The following is an 18,385-nucleotide window of genomic DNA, read 5'->3' on the forward strand; positions in this document are numbered from 1 at the left end:
TAAGATTTATAATTTCCTAATCATTGTTAAAAAAAAGTATGTAATGTGCATAAACAAATTATGAAAATAATATTTATTAAGAAATAGATAGTTTCGTGGTATAAATTCGTTCTCTTATAAGATAACAGTATATTAAAAGTTTGATTGTTCTGAAAACTATTTTCTCTTCTTCTTATTTACAACAGACATAGGTGGAGGTAATGGAACCTTCAGTGTAACAAGTTTTTTATCCTCCTTGTTAGGTAAAGCACCAATAATTCTGGCAAGGTCTGTTAACTTTTTCAGCCCCATACGGTGAGTAAATATTGTTGCAAATAATTCTATATCTAATACAAAATTGCAAATTATCAATGCTAATATCATACAATGTATCACTGCTTTATCTTTTACACTGCTTGGTCTCAACCTGTAAATTATTTTAAATCAGTTAAATTAAATTATCTGTGATATGTGTGCTATCTGTATGTACATACCTTCCAGTATTACTTTGAATACTATATGTATCCATTACATGAGCGTTAATTTGTTCGGAAGATGGACAAACGTCAACGTGCCGTTTTTTAGCATCTCTTATTGGCATATTTAACCACGTTACAACTGCTTGAATATAAATCAATAATGCAGCTTTTTTAATGTTATCTGGATCAGATTTTAACCGTTTCAATGACCAAGCAAAGAACTTTGCTTTTCTATATATAAAATACATAATAAATATTAAATAACTGGTAGTAATATTAAAGGAAAATTAATTTTTGAACATCTAATGTACCCTTCAAAATCATTAACATCACTGTTCATAATTTCTGCAGCTCTTTCATACAAAGTTTTTAATGTGCTTTCTGGTACAATATCAAATGCATTGTATACATCTGTTACATTAGTCGCATCTCTATTACAGTGTGGTAATGCTGTGTTTGTAATATACTCATTTTCTGGTAACTGCATTGATAAGTCTACTCTATCAACTTCAACATCTACAAGAAAAATAAACATTAATAAATAACACTATCAAATTATAATATATATTCTATTACTTTTTGAAAAAATAAATTCTTACTTGATACTGTTTGTTCAAGTTGCTCTTTAACAGAGTCAACATTTATTTTCATTCTTTCATACTGCTCTGTTATACGTTTCGCTTTCTTTGATCCAAACTGTTTATTTAATGTAGCAATATTTTCATCATCAGCATTTTTCTTATTGTCTGCTATTGGTTTCCCCAATACTGCATTTACCTGCCATCGTTCAACTTGAACCAGTCTAACTTTTCCTGTTTTCCTGTTGTGGAGCACGAGCATAGTACGCATCAAATCTTGGCTCGTGTCGGGTTTATAACCTCTATAAACAATTTGCCCATTTGACAAAGCCACCATCGTTTTCTGCTTTTTCGGGTCGTAAAAGAGACCGGTTGACATCTTTTTAGCTTCTTCATCTTTAAGCTCACCATTCTGAAAATTCACTGTAAAATAATAACATACATCATTCAAGATCCAAAGCGTATAAATGTAAAATACGAATTATAACATTACAGTTTCTTGATTTATACTTTATAATTGAATTTATTGTAACAGCTGATGATTATGATTAATAAATAAAACATAAAAATCATTCAAAATAAGGGTATTATTTCAAAATGTAATCTCATTATTTTTTAAAGCAATGTGCACATGGATATTTGAAGTACTAAGTAACCGTTTAATGACTATACCAATGATGGGCTGAACTTTGGAAGAGTCAATGATTACGTCTTCGATAATAGCTTCAATCGGTCGTTTCATTTTTCATAAAATATTGTTTAACTATTTTGTTTAAAAGGCTACATTCATTCGGTCCAAAATTTAAACACTGACTACAGTCACTGTGGAAATATAAAAAGCGCCCTCGCTCGTTGGTTTTTTCGCCATTGTTTTATCAGAAATAGGATCACTTTGGTTGCATTTCTAAAGCATGATTAGTGAAATTGTAAACTTATTTTAGAACATAACTCGTATACAGTTTTCTAAAATCTTTTTTTTACAATATCTTGCAACCGATGTGTTGCTTTGGTTTTAATTATCAAACAATTTTCATCTTCAAACAGATGAAAGACTTTAATATTCATTTTATCTGAATATTGATATCACTTGTTACACTCCTGATTTGTCACCCGTATGAACTTTCGAGAAGTGTGATATACGCGAATTTTGTCAAACTTCTGAATGATTTGTCTTTAAAAATTACAAGAAATTCGGTCTGATGGCTAACGAAGAAACTGTAGCCCAAACGGGCGATAATGAAGTATGAATTGTGATTAAATATCATTGATAAAATTAATTTACAACGATGTTCTAATATGAGGAAAAATATTTTTTTACAGATGCCAATTCCAAAAATAAAACACGACTGGTATCAGACGGAAACTCATGTTATTGTTACAATTCTTGCAAAAAATTCAGAAAATGTTAAAGTTGTTTATGAAAAAACTACGGTAAGTATACAGAAATCATAATGGAACAAAAGAAATATTTATCCTTCATTCTGTGCCCGTATTAGGCATAATGCCTTTTACAGTAAAAGTAACATTAATCCATTAATCTTTGTTTTTATTTAGTTAAGTGTATCTGCCATGTTACCATCAGGAAATGAATATACTTTGGAATTAGATTTAGCTCATCCTATTGTACCAGAACAATGTTCACATAAAGTAGTTCCATCCAAAATAGAAATCAAACTAAAGAAACAAGATGGAATTAGATGGACTGCTTTAGAAGGAAACCCAGTTGTACAAAACCCGGTGCAACCTATACCTCGAGGTAAATTGTATTGTTTATGTTGAAATTATATTACTAACAATACATGCTCAGAACCATAAGATTAAAACAAAAATTAATTTTTTAAGAGATTCTACAAGCTGGTAATCAGCCACCAAAATATCCTAGTTCTAGTAAAAAGTCACGGGACTGGGATAAGGTAGAAAAAGAAATAGCAAAACAAGAAGCAGAGGAAAAACCAGAAGGAGAAGCTGCTCTTAATGCTCTGTTTCAACAAATATATGGCAGCAGTTCAGATGAAGTTAGACGTGCAATGAATAAATCCTTTGTAAGTAAATTTGTTTTGTAGAAATTTGATAAAGACTATCAAAGTTTGATGTTGATTTTAATATTAAATTATTTCAAAAAACAGCAAGAGTCTGGTGGTACAGTACTAAGCACAAATTGGTCAGAAGTAAGCAAAGGTAAAGTTGAAAGAAAACCACCAGATGGTATGGAATGGAAACCTTGGAATCCATAAGACAGCTAATACAGTTGATATTTAAATTGCTTATTATTTAAAAAGATAATTTTAGTTTATTTTCCATGGAAATCACAAATATTTAAAAGGCTAAAAATGTATCTAATATTTTTTATCCTGCGGATACTCTTTGTATATTATAAAGTTAATTAGTTAAATAATTGTCTCTATTCGAGTATTATGTTGTATTTATCCAGTTTATTAAATATACATATGTATTTTTTGGACAACTTATGATTCCTGTTCTTTCCATAAATAGAAGATGATATAATGCAGTTAAATTGTATGATAACAAACAGTGGAACTTTGTAAGCATATATTAATACCTTTTTACTTCAATGTACATTTATTTACAAAGCATATAGACATAAATAAGTAAAATACTTGAAAACCATTAATAACTGACATTAATCTTTAACCTATCAGCATTTTAGCTATTGTATACAAACCAACAAAGCACAGCCCTAATACAATATAAGTTGCTTGCATTTCTTTTAAACTATTTGAATTTAATTCTTTAGTAACTACATTTATTTTTTGTTCATTGCTATTGTTATTATCTAATCTTTTAATAACTTCAGAAAATAATCTATTCATATTATTTTCTAGCGAATTTAAATTATTTTCAACTACACTTTCATTTCTTTGTTGTGCTTCAGCTATGACATTTCGAATACTTACTATTTTACTATAATTATATGTCATTGAACCAATCAATGATATAATTGCTAATACAGCAGATGCAAGAATAGACAGGTATTTATACTTCTGTGCATTCATTGTTTGACTATCATGATATTCTTTGATAGCAGTTGCTAATAATGTAAAATGATCTTTTTCTTCTTTTTCTAATAAATCAAGCTGTGATACAATTTTTGCTTGATCTTGAAGACTTTTGTTTTCTATTATTGTTAACTGCACATATTTTGGATCATCCCGTTTAGTTTGAATGAGTTCAGAATATACTTCTTTTAATTTATTATTTATTAGTGTTGCTTGACGATTAAGATGTCTTCTATCATCCTGACACTTGAACAATTTGTCTTGAGCCGTAATTACTTGTTGCTTGGCTAATTCAACTGTATCTAAACCTGTTAATTGTTGATACCATTGCCACCATTTTAACACTTTCTTTGGTAATGAACTTGGTTCTAATTGTGGTGCATTCAAATTTTGCATTAAAGTTATATCTTTATTGATTTGCTGAAATACATCAAATAAATTTAGTTCCATATAACTCACATTACAATTTAAATTGCATCAGCACTTACAAATAATTTAAACAATTTTATTATAAATGATAGTAATCAAATTCAGTTCCTACTTTTTAATCATTAAAAAAAAATATATATGATGATACCTTTGAAACAACATCATATTTTGCAGCAACAGCATTTTGTACATTATTAAATTTTTCTTGTACCCTTCCTGTGGCAGTATTGATCCTTGTAGTTGCATTATTAAACAATTGGTGTTTATTTATTCTATTAGTTACAAGCTTGATTAATGATCTAAATTTTTCTGCCATTATGTACACATATTTAAAGTAGATAAAAATGAGCAATAATTAAATCAGTGAATTAGCTCAAATTTTATTACAAGTTATAGTCATATTTATTAATTTTCTATATATTTGATGCTTATCACCAAATATAAATCATTTTTTAAGAAATCTTTAGTACATTATAGTTTTATTTTAAATTCGGCTTGAAAGATATTGTAAAATAATTAAAAGAATAACATTGTCGGAACTTATTAAAGACACGTTTGCAACGTACAATCAGGTTTGGTTAGGAACTTTTGTTGACAATTGTCTACTTATATAGGAAAGAAAAACATATATATGAAAAATATATTTACATGATACGAATAAGTCTATTTATTTATTCAACAGTTAATTCTGTGTATGTAATGTCGTAGTATCTCATGATTATTTGTTACTCAAAAAATCATTTGTTACATAACCACTAAAGAATTCACTTCTTATTTCTTTTATTTTATTTTCTAGAAAACATCGTTGCTTGTCGATTACATCGAAACAAAATTGCATAATGAAAAGAAGCCTACGTAAAACGACTCAAATAAAACAGATAATTGAATTGAGTGATTCTGAAAATGATGATAATGTTATAAAGGATGATGAATATGTTCCAGAAAAAAAAGTTTCAAAAGTAGATCAAACAAGAAAAAGAATTAGAAAAGATGATCCAAATGTAGATCGTAAAAAAAGAAAGTCTAGCACACTTTTATTGCCTTCAAAGGAAGAACAAACAGATTTAAGAGAAAAGATACAATCTAAAAAAACAAAAAGTAAAAAGACAGTAACACAAGCTATTGATAAGGAGAATGTTAAAGAATTAAAAAATATTCAATTTAATTCTGTACAATGCAAAGAATGGACTGAATTAGATTATGTTTGCGAAAAGAACAGTATTGATAGGCATACTGCTGAAAATGTTATAAAACTTTTCAATGATGAGAATACAATACCATTTATTGCAAGATATAGAAAAAATATAACTGGTGGTCTGGAGCCGGATAAACTAAGGGCCTTAAAAGAGAGTCTTGATCATGCTAAATTAATTAAACAACGTGCTGCTACTATAACAAAAAGTATAGATAAACTTGGACAATGGTCACCAGAAGTACATGCTGCTATTGTATCTGCAAAATGCTTGGATGATTTAGAACATATATATTCCTTTTTTAAACCTGCATCTAAAGCATCTTTAGCAGAAAAAGCAAGAAAATTAGGTTTGGGACCTGTCAGTGATTCTATATTACAAGGTCACCCATTGCCTCAATTATCATCTCTTATTTCTGACAAGGATGGTTTAAAAACTGAACAACAGATTAAAGATGGTATTATACACATAATAGCAGAAACTATAAATAAAGATAAAATGGTATTTGACAGAGTTAAAGAGCTCCAAAGCGTATCAATCATAAGCATACAAAGTACAGAATGTAAAAGCGGTAAATCTAAGAATGATAAAAAAGAAGGAGATAAAAAGAAGAAGTACGAAATGTATTATAATTTTGATACAAATACTAAAATCATTAAACCACATCACATATTAGCTATTAATAGAGGAGAAGCACAAAAAATTTTAAGCGTTAAACTAAGTTTACCTAACTCTTTTGAAGAACAATTTAAAGCATATTGTTTGAAACTGTACAGACAAGCTATGGCAGCATCAAAACTACACACCGAAATACTACATAATAGCATTGATTACGCATATAAGAAATTTATTAAACCATTGGTAACACGTCGCGTTCGAAATGAATTAAAACAAAAAGCAGAGACAGCATCTATTGAAGTCTTTGCGAATAATGTTAAACAGTTACTTCTTATTCCACCAGTTCGTGGAAAAATGATACTTGGTATAGATCCAGGATTTTATCATGGTTGCAAACTAGCAGTAATTTCTGAGCATGGAGATGTACTTGATACAAACGTAATTTATCCGCACGGTAGCTCGAATATGTTTGAAAAATCATCTGATATTTTAATAGATTTAGTTAAGAAGCATAAATGTACAATTTTAGCACTAGGTAATGCTACAGCCTGCAGAGAAACTGAATCATTCTTAGATAAATTGATTAAATCTAAAGCATTTGGTTCATTAGACGTTTTATATACAATAGTTGATGAAACAGGAGCATCAATTTACAGTTGTAATGCAGAGGCAAAATCTGAATTTCCTGATCTTGATACAAACGTAATTTCTGCTATTTCTATAGCAAGACGTTTACAAAATCCACTTGCTGAATTAGTAAAAATAGAACCTAAACATTTGGGTGTAGGAATGTACCAACATGATCTACCCGAGAAACAGTTATTAACTACTTTAAATGAAGTAAATATGAAGTCCTATCTATTTAGTATTAAAAATATGATTATTTATTATATTTCAATAATAATAAAAATGTTTGCAGGTAGTTTCAGAAGCTGTAAGTTTTGTAGGAGTGGATGTAAATACTGCGTCCCAATGTCTTCTAAAAAGAGTTGCTGGACTAAATGCAGTCAGAACAAAGAATATTATACAATGGAGAACTGAATTTGGTGCATTCAAAAACAGGCAACAATTGTTGGATGTTAAAGGAATTGGAAACAAAGTGTTTGAACAGTGTGCTGGTTTCATTAGAATACTTCCAGAAACTTCAATGACTGATAATTCAGTAAAAATTAAAGACTCTAAAAAATCTAAACATAGTTTTAATTTATTAGATCAAACTTGGATACATCCTGAGTCATATAAAATAGCTGAACGGTTTTTAAAATATTGTAATTGCAATTTAGAAAATCTTGGAACCACAACGTTTATTGAAAAAATAAAATCGCATGCCGATGAAGGGTATGCTGTTTTAGCCGAAAAATGTGGTACGAATGCAGCAACAATGGAGATAATAGTAAAAGGCTTGTCTATGAAAAAAGATGAAGATATAAGGTTTAAAACCGCTGGTCCTCTCTTTCAGAAGAATATGATTACTATTGATGATATAAATACTGAAACTGTATTAACTGGTGCAGTCCGAAATGTAACACATTTTGGAGTATTTGTTGATATAGGAGTAGGTACATGCGGGTTAATACCAACCACATTGTTGAACAATTCTACTGTTTCAATAGGTCAACGTGTAGAAGTGAAGGTAGTTGCAAAAGATCCGTGTCGTAATAGGATTACTTTAAAATTAATTAATGTTTTATAATGTGTTCCTACATGTATATGTATTTAATTTTATTTGATCAATTTTTCGAGAATAAATTTTATTTTATCACGGAAGATTCTCTTTTACGGAACATAAAACATAACTTTTCAAGGATGGATAGTCTGACATAAAACTAATTTATTGTTTCCCTTTTATAGAATAACGAAGTATTACACGTTGGACCAGCATTTGCATATTTCACACACGATTTGCTACAACTAATAATAAATCGTCCCTTATCGTCATTGCGCATTGACCTAGAATTAATCATTTTATCCGATCTATCCCTTTATAAATTCTTTTCATGAAGTAATGGGATTTTGAATAAGTTGCGCCAATTCCATTCGATACTATCGTATATGACTCGAATCGATAAGTTGCGATGTCGATACTTAAAACGGAAAGTGCGTTTGTAACGGCCCGCGGAATCTTGCATGTGGAACTATTCATCGAAGCAACGGGATCTGAACTGTAAATTGTAAATATTGTCAAGCAACAGTTAATAGAACAGCCATCTGAAAATCTATACGGTAAGTTGAAAATACCTAAAAATGAATTCTGTGCATGTTTTATAGTTTTTCTGCTTAGGGAAGGAATTCGAGGTTGTCCACGAGTCAGATGTATCGGATGGTGCAACAGGAGTCGCATATCTTTTTGATGACACAAGGTTAGTTAGAATTACTAATAAGACAACAATCTCCCATGAATTTTATAACTTTCGTTACGATGATAAATCATTATGAATCTATACTTGCGATATATCAAAATTCGTACAACTCTATTTCCGATGTGGATACGTCCGCCATCTTGTATATTGAGAGTTTATAAAGTTATTTAATAGATATAAATTACATAATTTTTAAAAGCAAATATTATCGAATAATTACAAAATTAGTCAACAAATTTTTATAAAAAGATATATTCACTAAAATTTGTATTTTTTGAAAAAATCTTATGATTTCGAAATATATATTTGGAAGTCAATTTGACTACCGCAGTCAAATTTGCGCGCGTATTTCTGTAGCGCTGCAGCGTTTTAGCAAAGTGGTTGTTCGGCGTCTTAATTTTGTCTTAAATCTGTGTTTCTTTTGTGTGTGTTTAATTTCAAGAGTTAACAAACGCATAAAAAGACAGGTAAGCATCTTAAAATATGTTGAAATGTTCATTAATTAGGATGAAAGTAATTTGTAAATATTATATGCACGATAATATGTAAGTATGCCATTGGTAGCGTCGTAAATCATAAAATTCAGGCTATTTTTATACAATTGTTTAACTGTTTGTATTTGATTACTCCCAACATGTTATGGAACAGTTTACGAGCACAAATTAAATATTAGAATAATACCACATAATATATTGTTCTCAAAATAGTGAAAAAAAAACTATTTAAAACATTTTGCATCGTTTTTTCCACATATCTGGCGTAGCGTACCAACATAACCTCCCACCCCCTTTTTTGTCATCCTTTTTCGTATGCATGACGTGTCTGCCATGTACACATTAGGCAGGCACATAAAATTTAGGAAAACTAACAGCTCTGCAGACGCGTAGAATAAAGTTAAATAAAAGTAATGAAAAAATATTATTCTTGTAACGAATATTATTGATAAGAAAGTCATATTTGTCGTTTAAAAAATCTTTTTTTTCTTTTTCATGATTATATTCAGCCGCGTTAGTTCAAATTAAAACTAACTCTTGCACGGTCTTTTCACAGGAAACGACGAGATCCACGGCGATTCTTCTCTGCTTCTCATTTCTCTCTGTCTGGGATCCACCGTCAGCTTCTCTACAGACAATGGTTCGCCCGCAGCACCGGCTGGTAATATCCTGGAGTTCACCTATGGCCTGTGCTCGTCCACGCGAGTCTCGGAGCCCTTTTACTGAAAGCGGTAAAAGTGACGGCGTCCTTGGATCCCGATACGGTGAGTCACATACGATGTTCCATAGATAACAAACCGATGAATCGCCTCCAGTTTACCCGGTTGCCTGAAACAAATGGACAACGGCTAAGGATCACGGTATTTTCTAATAGAGTCAAGGAGAGACAGGCTTACGAGTTCCTAGATAGAAAATAAAGAAAAAATAGCGTAGAAATCTCTTGGGTACAATGAAGGAGCATTGGTATTAATGCGCTCGGTTCTGCTAGCTATGGCCTTTAAATATTTAACAAATTCAATCTTGCCGGCACGACGGTCGCGGTCGTCGGGGCTTGTTGGCAGAACGCCATCGTCGTTGTATTAAGTTCTCCTGTTGTTCCTTGTGCCTTGGGATAATGCATGTAGGTTCGCGCGAAAGGTTGCATAGTTTTTAATTTGTCGATGGCACAGGTCGTTGCAAAGAAGACACGGAGGATTCGAGGAACATAGCTGGGACACAGCCTCTCTTGTGTACATTGAACAATGGTCACGAGGCTGAAAACCGTGGATACCAATACCTTCGCGTGGTGCATACACACGTATGTACGTGTACAGGGTGTAAAACAAGTTTTGTCTTATGATTTTTGCAAATGATTCTACTGTTATTCTAATTATACATTATAACACGTCATAAGAGATCCATAAAACGATTCAGAATTGGTTAAAAATTTTATTGTTGAATCATGGGTGATAGGGAACTCCTTTTACACCTTGTACACGTATAGAAGCATGATGTAGCATCTGTACACATAGCAGTACATAAGCTGCGTCTCATGCGCGCAAAGGCACCATGCTCTACGGCTTTATTTCGTTATTGTATCCTTGCAGTCGGTATCATTTTCTGGAAACAGAGGATTTCGTTTCAGGCTACGCTGAAAGTTTTAGCAAGCAATCTGCCGACTCTGTGCCTCTATCTGATAACGTCTAAGCTTCTTTCATTCTACCTATGTCTGTTCGTTGTCTCTCGAATTTCGAATCAATTTTGCAGGAGATCCGGACCCTCGGGTGTCGAATAAATCGCCTTTGCTGGAGTTTAAGAATGACATTGTCTTCCATTCTACTTTTACTTGTTACTTTTCGCTTGTTCTTGATATTCTCTGCTTTCATCCCGAGAGGTTCGATACAGGTGAAAGAAGGATTGAAAATGAACATATCAAATCCAGATTTTAAAATCTTTGTATCGTCTGGTTTTGCATAACCGCAGGTTATAAAGTCTCTCGCGTTAGAACGAATCATTTGGGCATTAAAGGAGAACCGCAAAGCTTCGGTGGCTGGGGAAACAAAGAACTGTACTATAGGTTGTAGCAGGGACCACAATGTCGTAACGACGAAATATAGGTAGATATTGCAAGGGGATGAGCGTGTTGGTGCAGCCCCCCGGGTGAAAAGTAGTTTCAGATCGTCTAGTCTAACAATGGCGCGTATGAAAAAGAGAAGAAAAAGCGGGACGCATGAAAAGCGTAGCGGAAAATAAAGAGAAGATAGCGAAGTCGGAGGAGCGGCTCTCAAGCGAGAGGACGAGAATTCAATGCCAAGGTTTCAGCCTGCAGTTAAATCGATATTCGATATTTTACGCTCGCCAAACGATATGTATATGTGCATGTTGTGGCAATATTATCGCCTTTCGTGTATCTTTTCGACGACAATGTATCCGTATATATTTTTCTCTCTAGGGTAGTTGATGTACCCTATGCGTCGAAACTTATTGTTAGATATTTTCAAAGAGTATCGTGCACCAAGGGACATTTGTTATTATGTTTTGTAAATTATTTGAATATTTCAGAAGCCTATGAATAATCAGGGATACTTACGATTAGTACTGCATTTATGTTTTAATCAATTTAATTTTCGGAGCGCGGACCACAGAGAGAGGCTCGATTTTAATTTAATTTCTACAATTTTTATCGACGTTATTTCACGCCTCTCTCGCTTCTAGTCACCGCTTACCTTATTTTCTTTTTTCAACCGGAAAAGTACTCCGAAAGATCATAATAAGTTTTCTCTGACAATTCGAACGACGAATGCACAGCGGTGGCTTCGGTCACGTACAAACGATTTCCTTCTTATCGCGCACGGCTCCTAGTTTTCTAGATCGTTTCACCCCGGCATGTAACGGAGCTTTCTATTTTCTATCGAAAATACATTCCGCAGAGCATTGTGTGTACGTCGCATCGAATATACGTCGAGTATTCACGATCTCCGCCCACTGCAATCCGATTTATATATACGATTGCTCAACGGAAATCAATTGCCCTCGCGAAGCTGCGAACTCGTTGTCGAATTTTATTCTAAATTTCTTTTCGTTGAAATGATTGATTTTAGATTCGAACAGATGAAAATTAGGGAAATCGAAGAGAAATCGTATATCACCGACAGAGTGATTTGTAAATAAATAGAAGGAAATTTAGATCCGTTACAAATTGCTAGCGAGTGGCTTTAGTAGCGTGTAACTTTCGTTCGTACAAAGCGCTCTTCCGGCGAAGAAGCTTTTTCCACCCCGCTTTCTTTACCACCCTACCATTTCGACGGCTTAAGTTCTTCTGATGCGACAGCCTCGTAACAGCATACAGATTACTACAAGAAATATCTGCCGTATAAATTACCTGGCAGAAAATTTCCATATAATTTCAAATAGAAAAATTTGCTTTTTCTAAATTTTCAAATCGAACAATTCATTTTCGAAGATCGCTAAAATCATACCTCTGTTGAAAAGAAAAATATTCCGATTCGAATACCGGAAACTTACGGTATTCCGCGTTGTATCTAGTCCCATTGGTATAGTCCCTCGACTCATAGGAGCTCGGTGATCCAATTATCGCGGTACACCGCGAACGTGAAGCACGGCTGACGCCGGCTCGCGCGACCCTTCACCTCCGCCCCTCTTTGGGAACGGGGTAACTGCTGGGTACCAGCAGTGGTAACGATCCTCAAAAGCAGAACGGATGATGTCTCGCCGTAGGCAACACGAGGGTCACCGTGGATTCGACAGACGGATATCAATTCAAACGCCGCGTTAAACCGTGCCATTCCCAAAAGAATTTTTCCTCTTCTTCCTATACGTTCGTTCGAAAAAAAAAAAACGGAGGGAAATTCTGTTCCCTCCACTTCTCTCCTGCATTTCTTTCATTCTATTTATCGGTATTATCATTAACATTTGCATTGAAATTCACACCCTATGTCTTCGTTTATCGAGTATAAATTTAATTGCAAACAAGTCTGTTCTTAGGAAGACTAGAAAAGAGTAAGGAGAGAAGTCATTTCAATAACTGCAAGTTTCCAAGGGACTTTTTGGCACGATCGTGCCACGGCTGAAAGGAAACAGCGAATTCCTCCATATTCATGGCAACCATTTCGAATAGAATATCTACGCGAAATGCATAATATTCGTAGCGGTGTATGAACATTGGACGTGAACCAACATCGCCTGTTGTCCTCCCTCAAATATGTACAACTGAAACGAACTCGATTTACCTTTCGGTCCCATGGTCTTCGTTAGCCTCCCCGATGGCTCTCGTTACACGCGAATCGCGATACAATAGAATTTAATATTTCACGTTTACATCGCTTCTATGATCTCGTGTAATTTCTTTTTTTTTTTAACAAATCACAATTTACCCAGTGAGTAGATCAAGGCGTGGATTTTTCAAATTAACGAGAGATAGGTTTGATCGAGATTCGAAATAATTCGTAGCTGTCTGGCGTTTGGAACGCTTTGAACGATCTACTACGGTAGTCGGTAGTTTTCGCAAGTTGCGGAATTACCCAGACAGCGTAGAAGCTGTATTATCGTCGGTTTTCGAGGCAGTCGTTTATTCGCCAGTCTAGTCACACCGGCCAAAGTTGCGAAGTAGTTGAGGGTCGGGGGGGAGGGGAAAAAGAAATAGTTTTCCGTGCTACGCCACTGGACGGAATATTGATCGACGGGGTGCAAAGAGACTCTTACACTCGACGCCAGTCGTGAGCCAACCCTTACGTAGGCCCTTGCACGTTCGCGTTATACTAAACCATACACCGTCGATCAAATCTCTATGGAACATTCATTTTTCGTCTAGTTCCGTCGATCGGCAAAGCTTGCCTTTAATTCGAGTAAACTTTTAACAATACCAAGGTAGACAATCCGTAACACGATTGCGTATCGGGAATATCGAACTCGATTATCCGTATGTTTGCTCGAGAAGTTTTAACTCGAGGTTTGCCATTGATTACTTGGCGAACGGGGCTAACGCAGATTTTCGCAGTGTTCGAGGATTGCGTTCCCGTGGCCCGTATTCGTCCGATAAATCGGACACAGCCGTTCGTGATATTTAATTGTAGTCGGAATCGACTACAACCGATTTCCCAGCCAGCGGTGCAATTCGTTTTCCCGATTAACACCTCGCAAATCGAATACGTCTTTGTGTATGAACACCGGGTATGGAATTTCCAATCGATAATGTATTTCCTTCCGAAATCTTTGTTCATTTTCCTTACGATTAGTAGTTCAATTATCAGCTGCTCGATACTGTAAGTACGTACCTTTAGCTAAACGCCCGGAGCCACAGAGAGGGTGAGAGCTGCGGTCATTGAAATAAACTAGTTTATCTTGTTGACCACTCTGTCGGACGTTCGATTGACTTGTCTGTAAGCTCTATTAGAGTAGCCGAGAGTTTCCTCCGTTGTCGGACGGAAAGTAATGCAATAACGACTTTATTAGGGTTATCGACGTATGCACGTGCCTCACCCTCCGACATTTTAACTCTTCGCATGCTCGTTACAGAAACCCTCGCCCCAACGACCATACCTCGGTCCCCTGTCTAGTCCTAGCAACAGAGACCGCTAATTGCTAATTATCTTACACTTTTAATTAATCACGCGTCGGGTGGTCAGACCGGATACACGCTTATTACTTTAGATCTCTGATTCCATTCAATTTCGTGTCGCTTGTATCGTCTGAATAGAATAATTTGGATCATGTTCACTAGGGTTTCATTTTTCGGGGTAACGTGTTACGAAAAGAATTATTAATGCATCGATATTAATTTCATATTTTTTTAAAGCCAATCACTTGGAAACTTGTTTGGAATTTTGTAATTAAAATTTTCAGTTTATTATTTCACATTATTGGCGTTTCAAGCTTGAAATAGCATAAAACTGGACCGGCTATGTATAATTCATCGCGATTTTTCGTCGAGACCAGGTTCGGCTATTGGATTTTAATTAATACCAACGGGAATCGTTATCCCCAGATGTGGAACATTGATTAATAACTTTATCCTTTCGGCCAGTCTCCCTCTCCTCTTTGTATCGTAAATTTACGGGCTATTTGCTGCTGGTTATTCGCCGAGACTCTTTCCTCTTCGTACATTTCAAAACGATGTTTCAACGGTACCTCTTAATTTTGCCATAAAATCGTAATATATCTTGTCGTAAAACAAATTTTTCCTAATTGTGAAATACTTTTTTAAAAAAGAATCACCAATGCTCCTCCCTCGTTCCCATTGTTTCTGGCACACAATTACGTCTCGTTATTAATTTCGTTTATCGTCGCGCGTGAAAGCGCGAACACGAAAATTTGTCGTCGACCGCTCGAATGGATGAAATAAATAAAAGAAAACCAGGCAACTAAAAAAAAGAAAAAAAATGGTTCACTTGTTATTCGTACGTTGGCCATTGAATATCTGAATCTGGTCGAAAGCTTTATTTTTGCCTGGTTGGTGGCACGGGTTGAAAGGGCGACGGAGGGACGAACAACGGGGGTGGTTTTCCCGCCGGCGTCTAGACGCCGCGGCGCCTGTTCTCCAGGCATCAGCTGCTTACGGAAGTACGGTCGATGCTTGAAATTTGCTTTTTTTTCCCCTCCTCTTCTTCTTTCCTACCCGCTACTGTTTCCTTCTTTTCTCTACCTCTCGTACTCCTTCGTTAACTATTTCGATCGGACCTTTCGGTTATTAGAGAAACGGGAACTTGGACGATAAACTGGCACGAGGGCCTCTGAGGAACGGCAAATGACGTTCGAGGTTATTAAGGACGAAAATTTATTAAAATCGAGTACCTTCGAGGCTGATTCGAAGGATGTCACTGATTGGTTCCCTGCGACAAACAATACTTTTGGAAAATAAATAACCCAAGGGAGTTTGTTTAAATGTTTTCCACTGGTTTTCAGATTTAATCTCGTTCGAGTAAATCACTTCGGATTTTGGTATTGGATAAAAATGAAAGGATGCCTGAGGTCGATCGAGGCAAGGGTGACACGCACACGTGCGTACAGCACTGTCGTCGCATCCAGGGGAGCGGATTTTAATCAGTCGATGGCTCATGCGAATTAGAATGGGCTAAGGGTGGATCGATTTTTAATCTCTGTAAGAGACTCACGGGAACACGTTACATTCCGACCGGAAACGTAACCCGCTACCTTTTTAATGCCCTTTTTTGTGTCCGAAGGCCGTTTTAAGTTTCCTCGAAATCTTCGATCACCTATCGAATTTTCTTCGAATCTTCGGATATATTTCATTTAGGATATTAATCTTGTAGTTGGGACAAGTTTGAATAATTTACGACGCACTGGTTAATTGTTTCCCGTGGCGCGTTCGTAAATTAGGTAATTTGTACATTTTTGGAGGATGACGAACGCGATGGGAAAATTCTTCCGACGCTTCATCCCCATGGGGAAATATTAAACTCGATTAAAGAGAAATTTGAATCGCGGAGGAGACAGGTTGGTTCGGAACCGGAAACGGGGTTGTTTGTAACAAGGGATCTATTATTATTATTTTTTTAATTAAGCATTTTTCCTATGGAAGCCTTTGATCGCGAGTGTAGCCTAATTTTTTCGATCAAGACATCTCCGAGTTCAATTATTATACAACTTTGTTTGACAAGAAGTATCAGAAGATATCGAATGAAATCGTCCGGTCGATCGAACCGGGGTCGAACCCTCGTCAAATTTCTCATAAAATTCTCAGACAGAAAATTACTTTCTTTTTTTCCCCGAATATCGTTCTCTCAATAGTTCCGCGAACTTCCAGCTCAATTTCAGCGACGCATTAATCCATGCGTTCGCTTTCGCTCGTTCGAACTTTCAGCAAGGGTTCTCGTTCCGTATTATCCAAAGTGACCCGTAAAATCCTGCGGGTGCGACATCGGCGTAAAACAATTCTCCCGGGAGTGTCGCGTAGATTAAAGGGCGTAAAACTTGGCGAAAGCGTAATAAACTCTCTCCTTTTCTCCCTTTTTCTTTTCTCTTCCCTCTGCCTTGAGAGCTCGTCTTACCTTCCAGTAGCCAGTTTTCCTAGTCGCACACCTTTCTACTCGAATTACTGCAACTTCTTCTCTTTTATAGCGCTTGTTTACCGCGCATCTGTATACTACTTAAAAAAAAAAAAGACTTGGAGGGTGAAGTGTATCTAGGTCGAAAGATTATGGTTGTTGCAAGGTTCGGTAGAGACGAGGTTACCGGGTTAAGATGAAACAGTGAATTTTCAATTTAAAAAAATTAAAAAATTGATCAATTTTTCAAAGTTAAAGCTTCGAGAAATTCATTTGAATATATAGGGTTATTCAAATTGAGAATTTGAAGATGTGACACTCAATTTGGATAACCCTATATTAATCGTTGTCTTATCTCAACATTTCCTTGCCCTCTTTTGTCACACTTAGCAGGATTTAGTGGTCCATTGTGTCAGGTGACATTAATGTAACCGGACTAAACGCAGAGTTACATTGTAACAAGCGGCCAGCGAGGGCAACGAACGTGAATTGCGAAAAATGATACGTCTTGTTGCGTATACCCTTATTAACGCGTACCTCGTTAAAAGTAACAACAAAACTGGTTCGTTAATTCTGGTATACTATACAACACTCAAGAAATATCGTTCTTTCTCTTTTTTAACTACATCCAATATTTCCCGTCTATTCAGAATTTTCATTATAGCTCACTTTTATTCGTAAATTAATTTGATAGAAAGAGAATTTTCATTCAACTTGTTTCACTGTTTAGGATTACGGGGCAATTTTCTTGCAATATAGGGTAACAGGCTCGTAAACAACTAATCCTAGCTGGTCTAATTCAACCCCCTATAAATTTAGCGATACCGGCTTATCAAGCACCCATCCACGTGTTCAAAAATATCTCATCTTCAACCCCTTTCCTTATAATTTCTTTAGCCGATCCAACGTGTTATTTGAAATTTAAATTTGTTATTCTAAAAAATTGGAGTACTTGCATAATATCTTTCAGAGATTTCGTTTACGATTAACCCAGTTCTGATTTTGGGGTTAAAACCCTTTGTAACTCAAATCTTTTGGGTTCACGAAACAAAAGGGTGATTAATTGTTAGGAGGGTGCGGGTACCCGAATGTAAATCTTCCAAGGACTTCCGTAAGGGTGAAAGAAATTTTAGGAGATTACCTCGATTCTCGATATTTCTACTTAATAAATAAATTGAAAATCGTAGCGAAAAGAATCACCTCTAACCCGCCGTCTCGAAAGGATAATAGGGATT

At 35.2% G+C, this 18,385-nt stretch overlaps 5 protein-coding genes across 6 annotated transcripts in view; 3 read left to right on the forward strand and 2 right to left on the reverse strand.

Annotated features, from left to right (window-relative positions):
• Positions 1–58: 58 nt before the first annotated feature.
• On the reverse strand, positions 59–1,801 carry LOC114871445. Of its 2 annotated transcripts, none has more exons than XM_029177357.1 (5): positions 1,709–1,801; positions 1,058–1,459; positions 770–974; positions 474–689; positions 59–406 (listed from the first exon to the last, which is right to left on the reverse strand). In XM_029177357.1, exons 1-5 carry the CDS (start codon positions 1,776–1,778, stop codon positions 157–159), a joined length of 1,143 nt encoding a protein of 380 aa, XP_029033190.1. In that variant the 5' UTR covers positions 1,779–1,801; the 3' UTR covers positions 59–156. The 2 variants fall into 2 exon arrangements, with proteins under 2 accessions (XP_029033190.1, XP_029033191.1); XM_029177358.2 differs by lacking the exon at positions 1,709–1,801 and adding an exon at positions 1,547–1,567.
• Positions 1,802–2,184: 383 nt separating this feature from the next.
• Positions 2,185–3,500, forward strand: LOC114871447 (protein SGT1 homolog). Its single transcript, XM_029177360.1, has 5 exons — positions 2,185–2,277; positions 2,357–2,467; positions 2,591–2,792; positions 2,879–3,078; positions 3,163–3,500. The coding sequence occupies exons 1-5, from the start codon at positions 2,236–2,238 to the stop codon at positions 3,268–3,270; spliced, it is 663 nt and encodes a 220-aa protein (XP_029033193.1). The 5' UTR covers positions 2,185–2,235; the 3' UTR covers positions 3,271–3,500.
• A 69-nt stretch (positions 3,501–3,569) lies between these two features.
• Positions 3,570–4,933, reverse strand: LOC114871446. The gene is made up of 2 exons (XM_029177359.2): positions 4,631–4,933; positions 3,570–4,473 (listed from the first exon to the last, which is right to left on the reverse strand). Exons 1-2 carry the CDS (start codon positions 4,796–4,798, stop codon positions 3,685–3,687), a joined length of 957 nt encoding a protein of 318 aa, XP_029033192.1. The 5' UTR covers positions 4,799–4,933; the 3' UTR covers positions 3,570–3,684.
• Positions 4,934–7,989, forward strand: LOC114871444 (S1 RNA-binding domain-containing protein 1). Its single transcript, XM_029177356.2, has 3 exons — positions 4,934–5,174; positions 5,279–7,133; positions 7,213–7,989. The coding sequence occupies exons 1-3, from the start codon at positions 5,131–5,133 to the stop codon at positions 7,984–7,986; spliced, it is 2,673 nt and encodes an 890-aa protein (XP_029033189.1). The 5' UTR covers positions 4,934–5,130; the 3' UTR covers positions 7,987–7,989.
• Positions 7,990–9,707: 1,718 nt separating this feature from the next.
• LOC114880398 (ankyrin repeat domain-containing protein 50) overlaps positions 9,708–18,385 on the forward strand; it is a 109,825-nt gene continuing 101,147 nt past the window's right edge. The window contains exon 1 of the mRNA XM_046290114.1: positions 9,708–9,911. The gene's annotated coding sequence lies outside the window, so the exon portion shown is untranslated. The remainder of the gene's footprint in view (positions 9,912–18,385) is intronic.

Source organism: Osmia bicornis, chromosome 2, assembly GCF_907164935.1.
Source record: "Osmia bicornis bicornis chromosome 2, iOsmBic2.1, whole genome shotgun sequence".
NCBI lineage: Eukaryota > Metazoa > Arthropoda > Insecta > Hymenoptera > Megachilidae > Osmia > Osmia bicornis.

Bases quoted from the DNA above. Each gene is read 5' to 3' on its own strand.
- LOC114871445 (XM_029177357.1), bottom strand. From the start codon at position 1,778: ATGAAACGACCGATTGAAGCTATTATCGAAGACGTAATCATTGACTCT. The intron at 690-769 runs GTACATTAGATG...TTTTATATATAG, and splicing joins GATGTTAATGATTTTGAAGG to AAAAGCAAAGTTCTTTGCTT. The intron at 407-473 runs GTATGTACATAC...AATAATTTACAG, and splicing joins ATTCAAAGTAATACTGGAAG to GTTGAGACCAAGCAGTGTAA.
- LOC114871444 (XM_029177356.2), top strand. From the start codon at position 5,131: ATGATACGAATAAGTCTATTTATTTATTCAACAGTTAATTCTGT. The intron at 5,175-5,278 runs GTATGTAATGTC...TTTATTTTCTAG, and splicing joins TATTCAACAGTTAATTCTGT to AAAACATCGTTGCTTGTCGA. The intron at 7,134-7,212 runs GTAAATATGAAG...AAATGTTTGCAG, and splicing joins TATTAACTACTTTAAATGAA to GTAGTTTCAGAAGCTGTAAG.
- LOC114871446 (XM_029177359.2), bottom strand. From the start codon at position 4,798: ATGGCAGAAAAATTTAGATCATTAATCAAGCTTGTAACTAATAGAATA. The intron at 4,474-4,630 runs GTATCATCATAT...GATGTATTTCAG, and splicing joins AATATGATGTTGTTTCAAAG to CAAATCAATAAAGATATAAC.
- LOC114871447 (XM_029177360.1), top strand. From the start codon at position 2,236: ATGGCTAACGAAGAAACTGTAGCCCAAACGGGCGATAATGAA. The intron at 2,468-2,590 runs GTAAGTATACAG...GTTTTTATTTAG, and splicing joins TTGTTTATGAAAAAACTACG to TTAAGTGTATCTGCCATGTT. The intron at 3,079-3,162 runs GTAAGTAAATTT...TTCAAAAAACAG, and splicing joins GTGCAATGAATAAATCCTTT to CAAGAGTCTGGTGGTACAGT.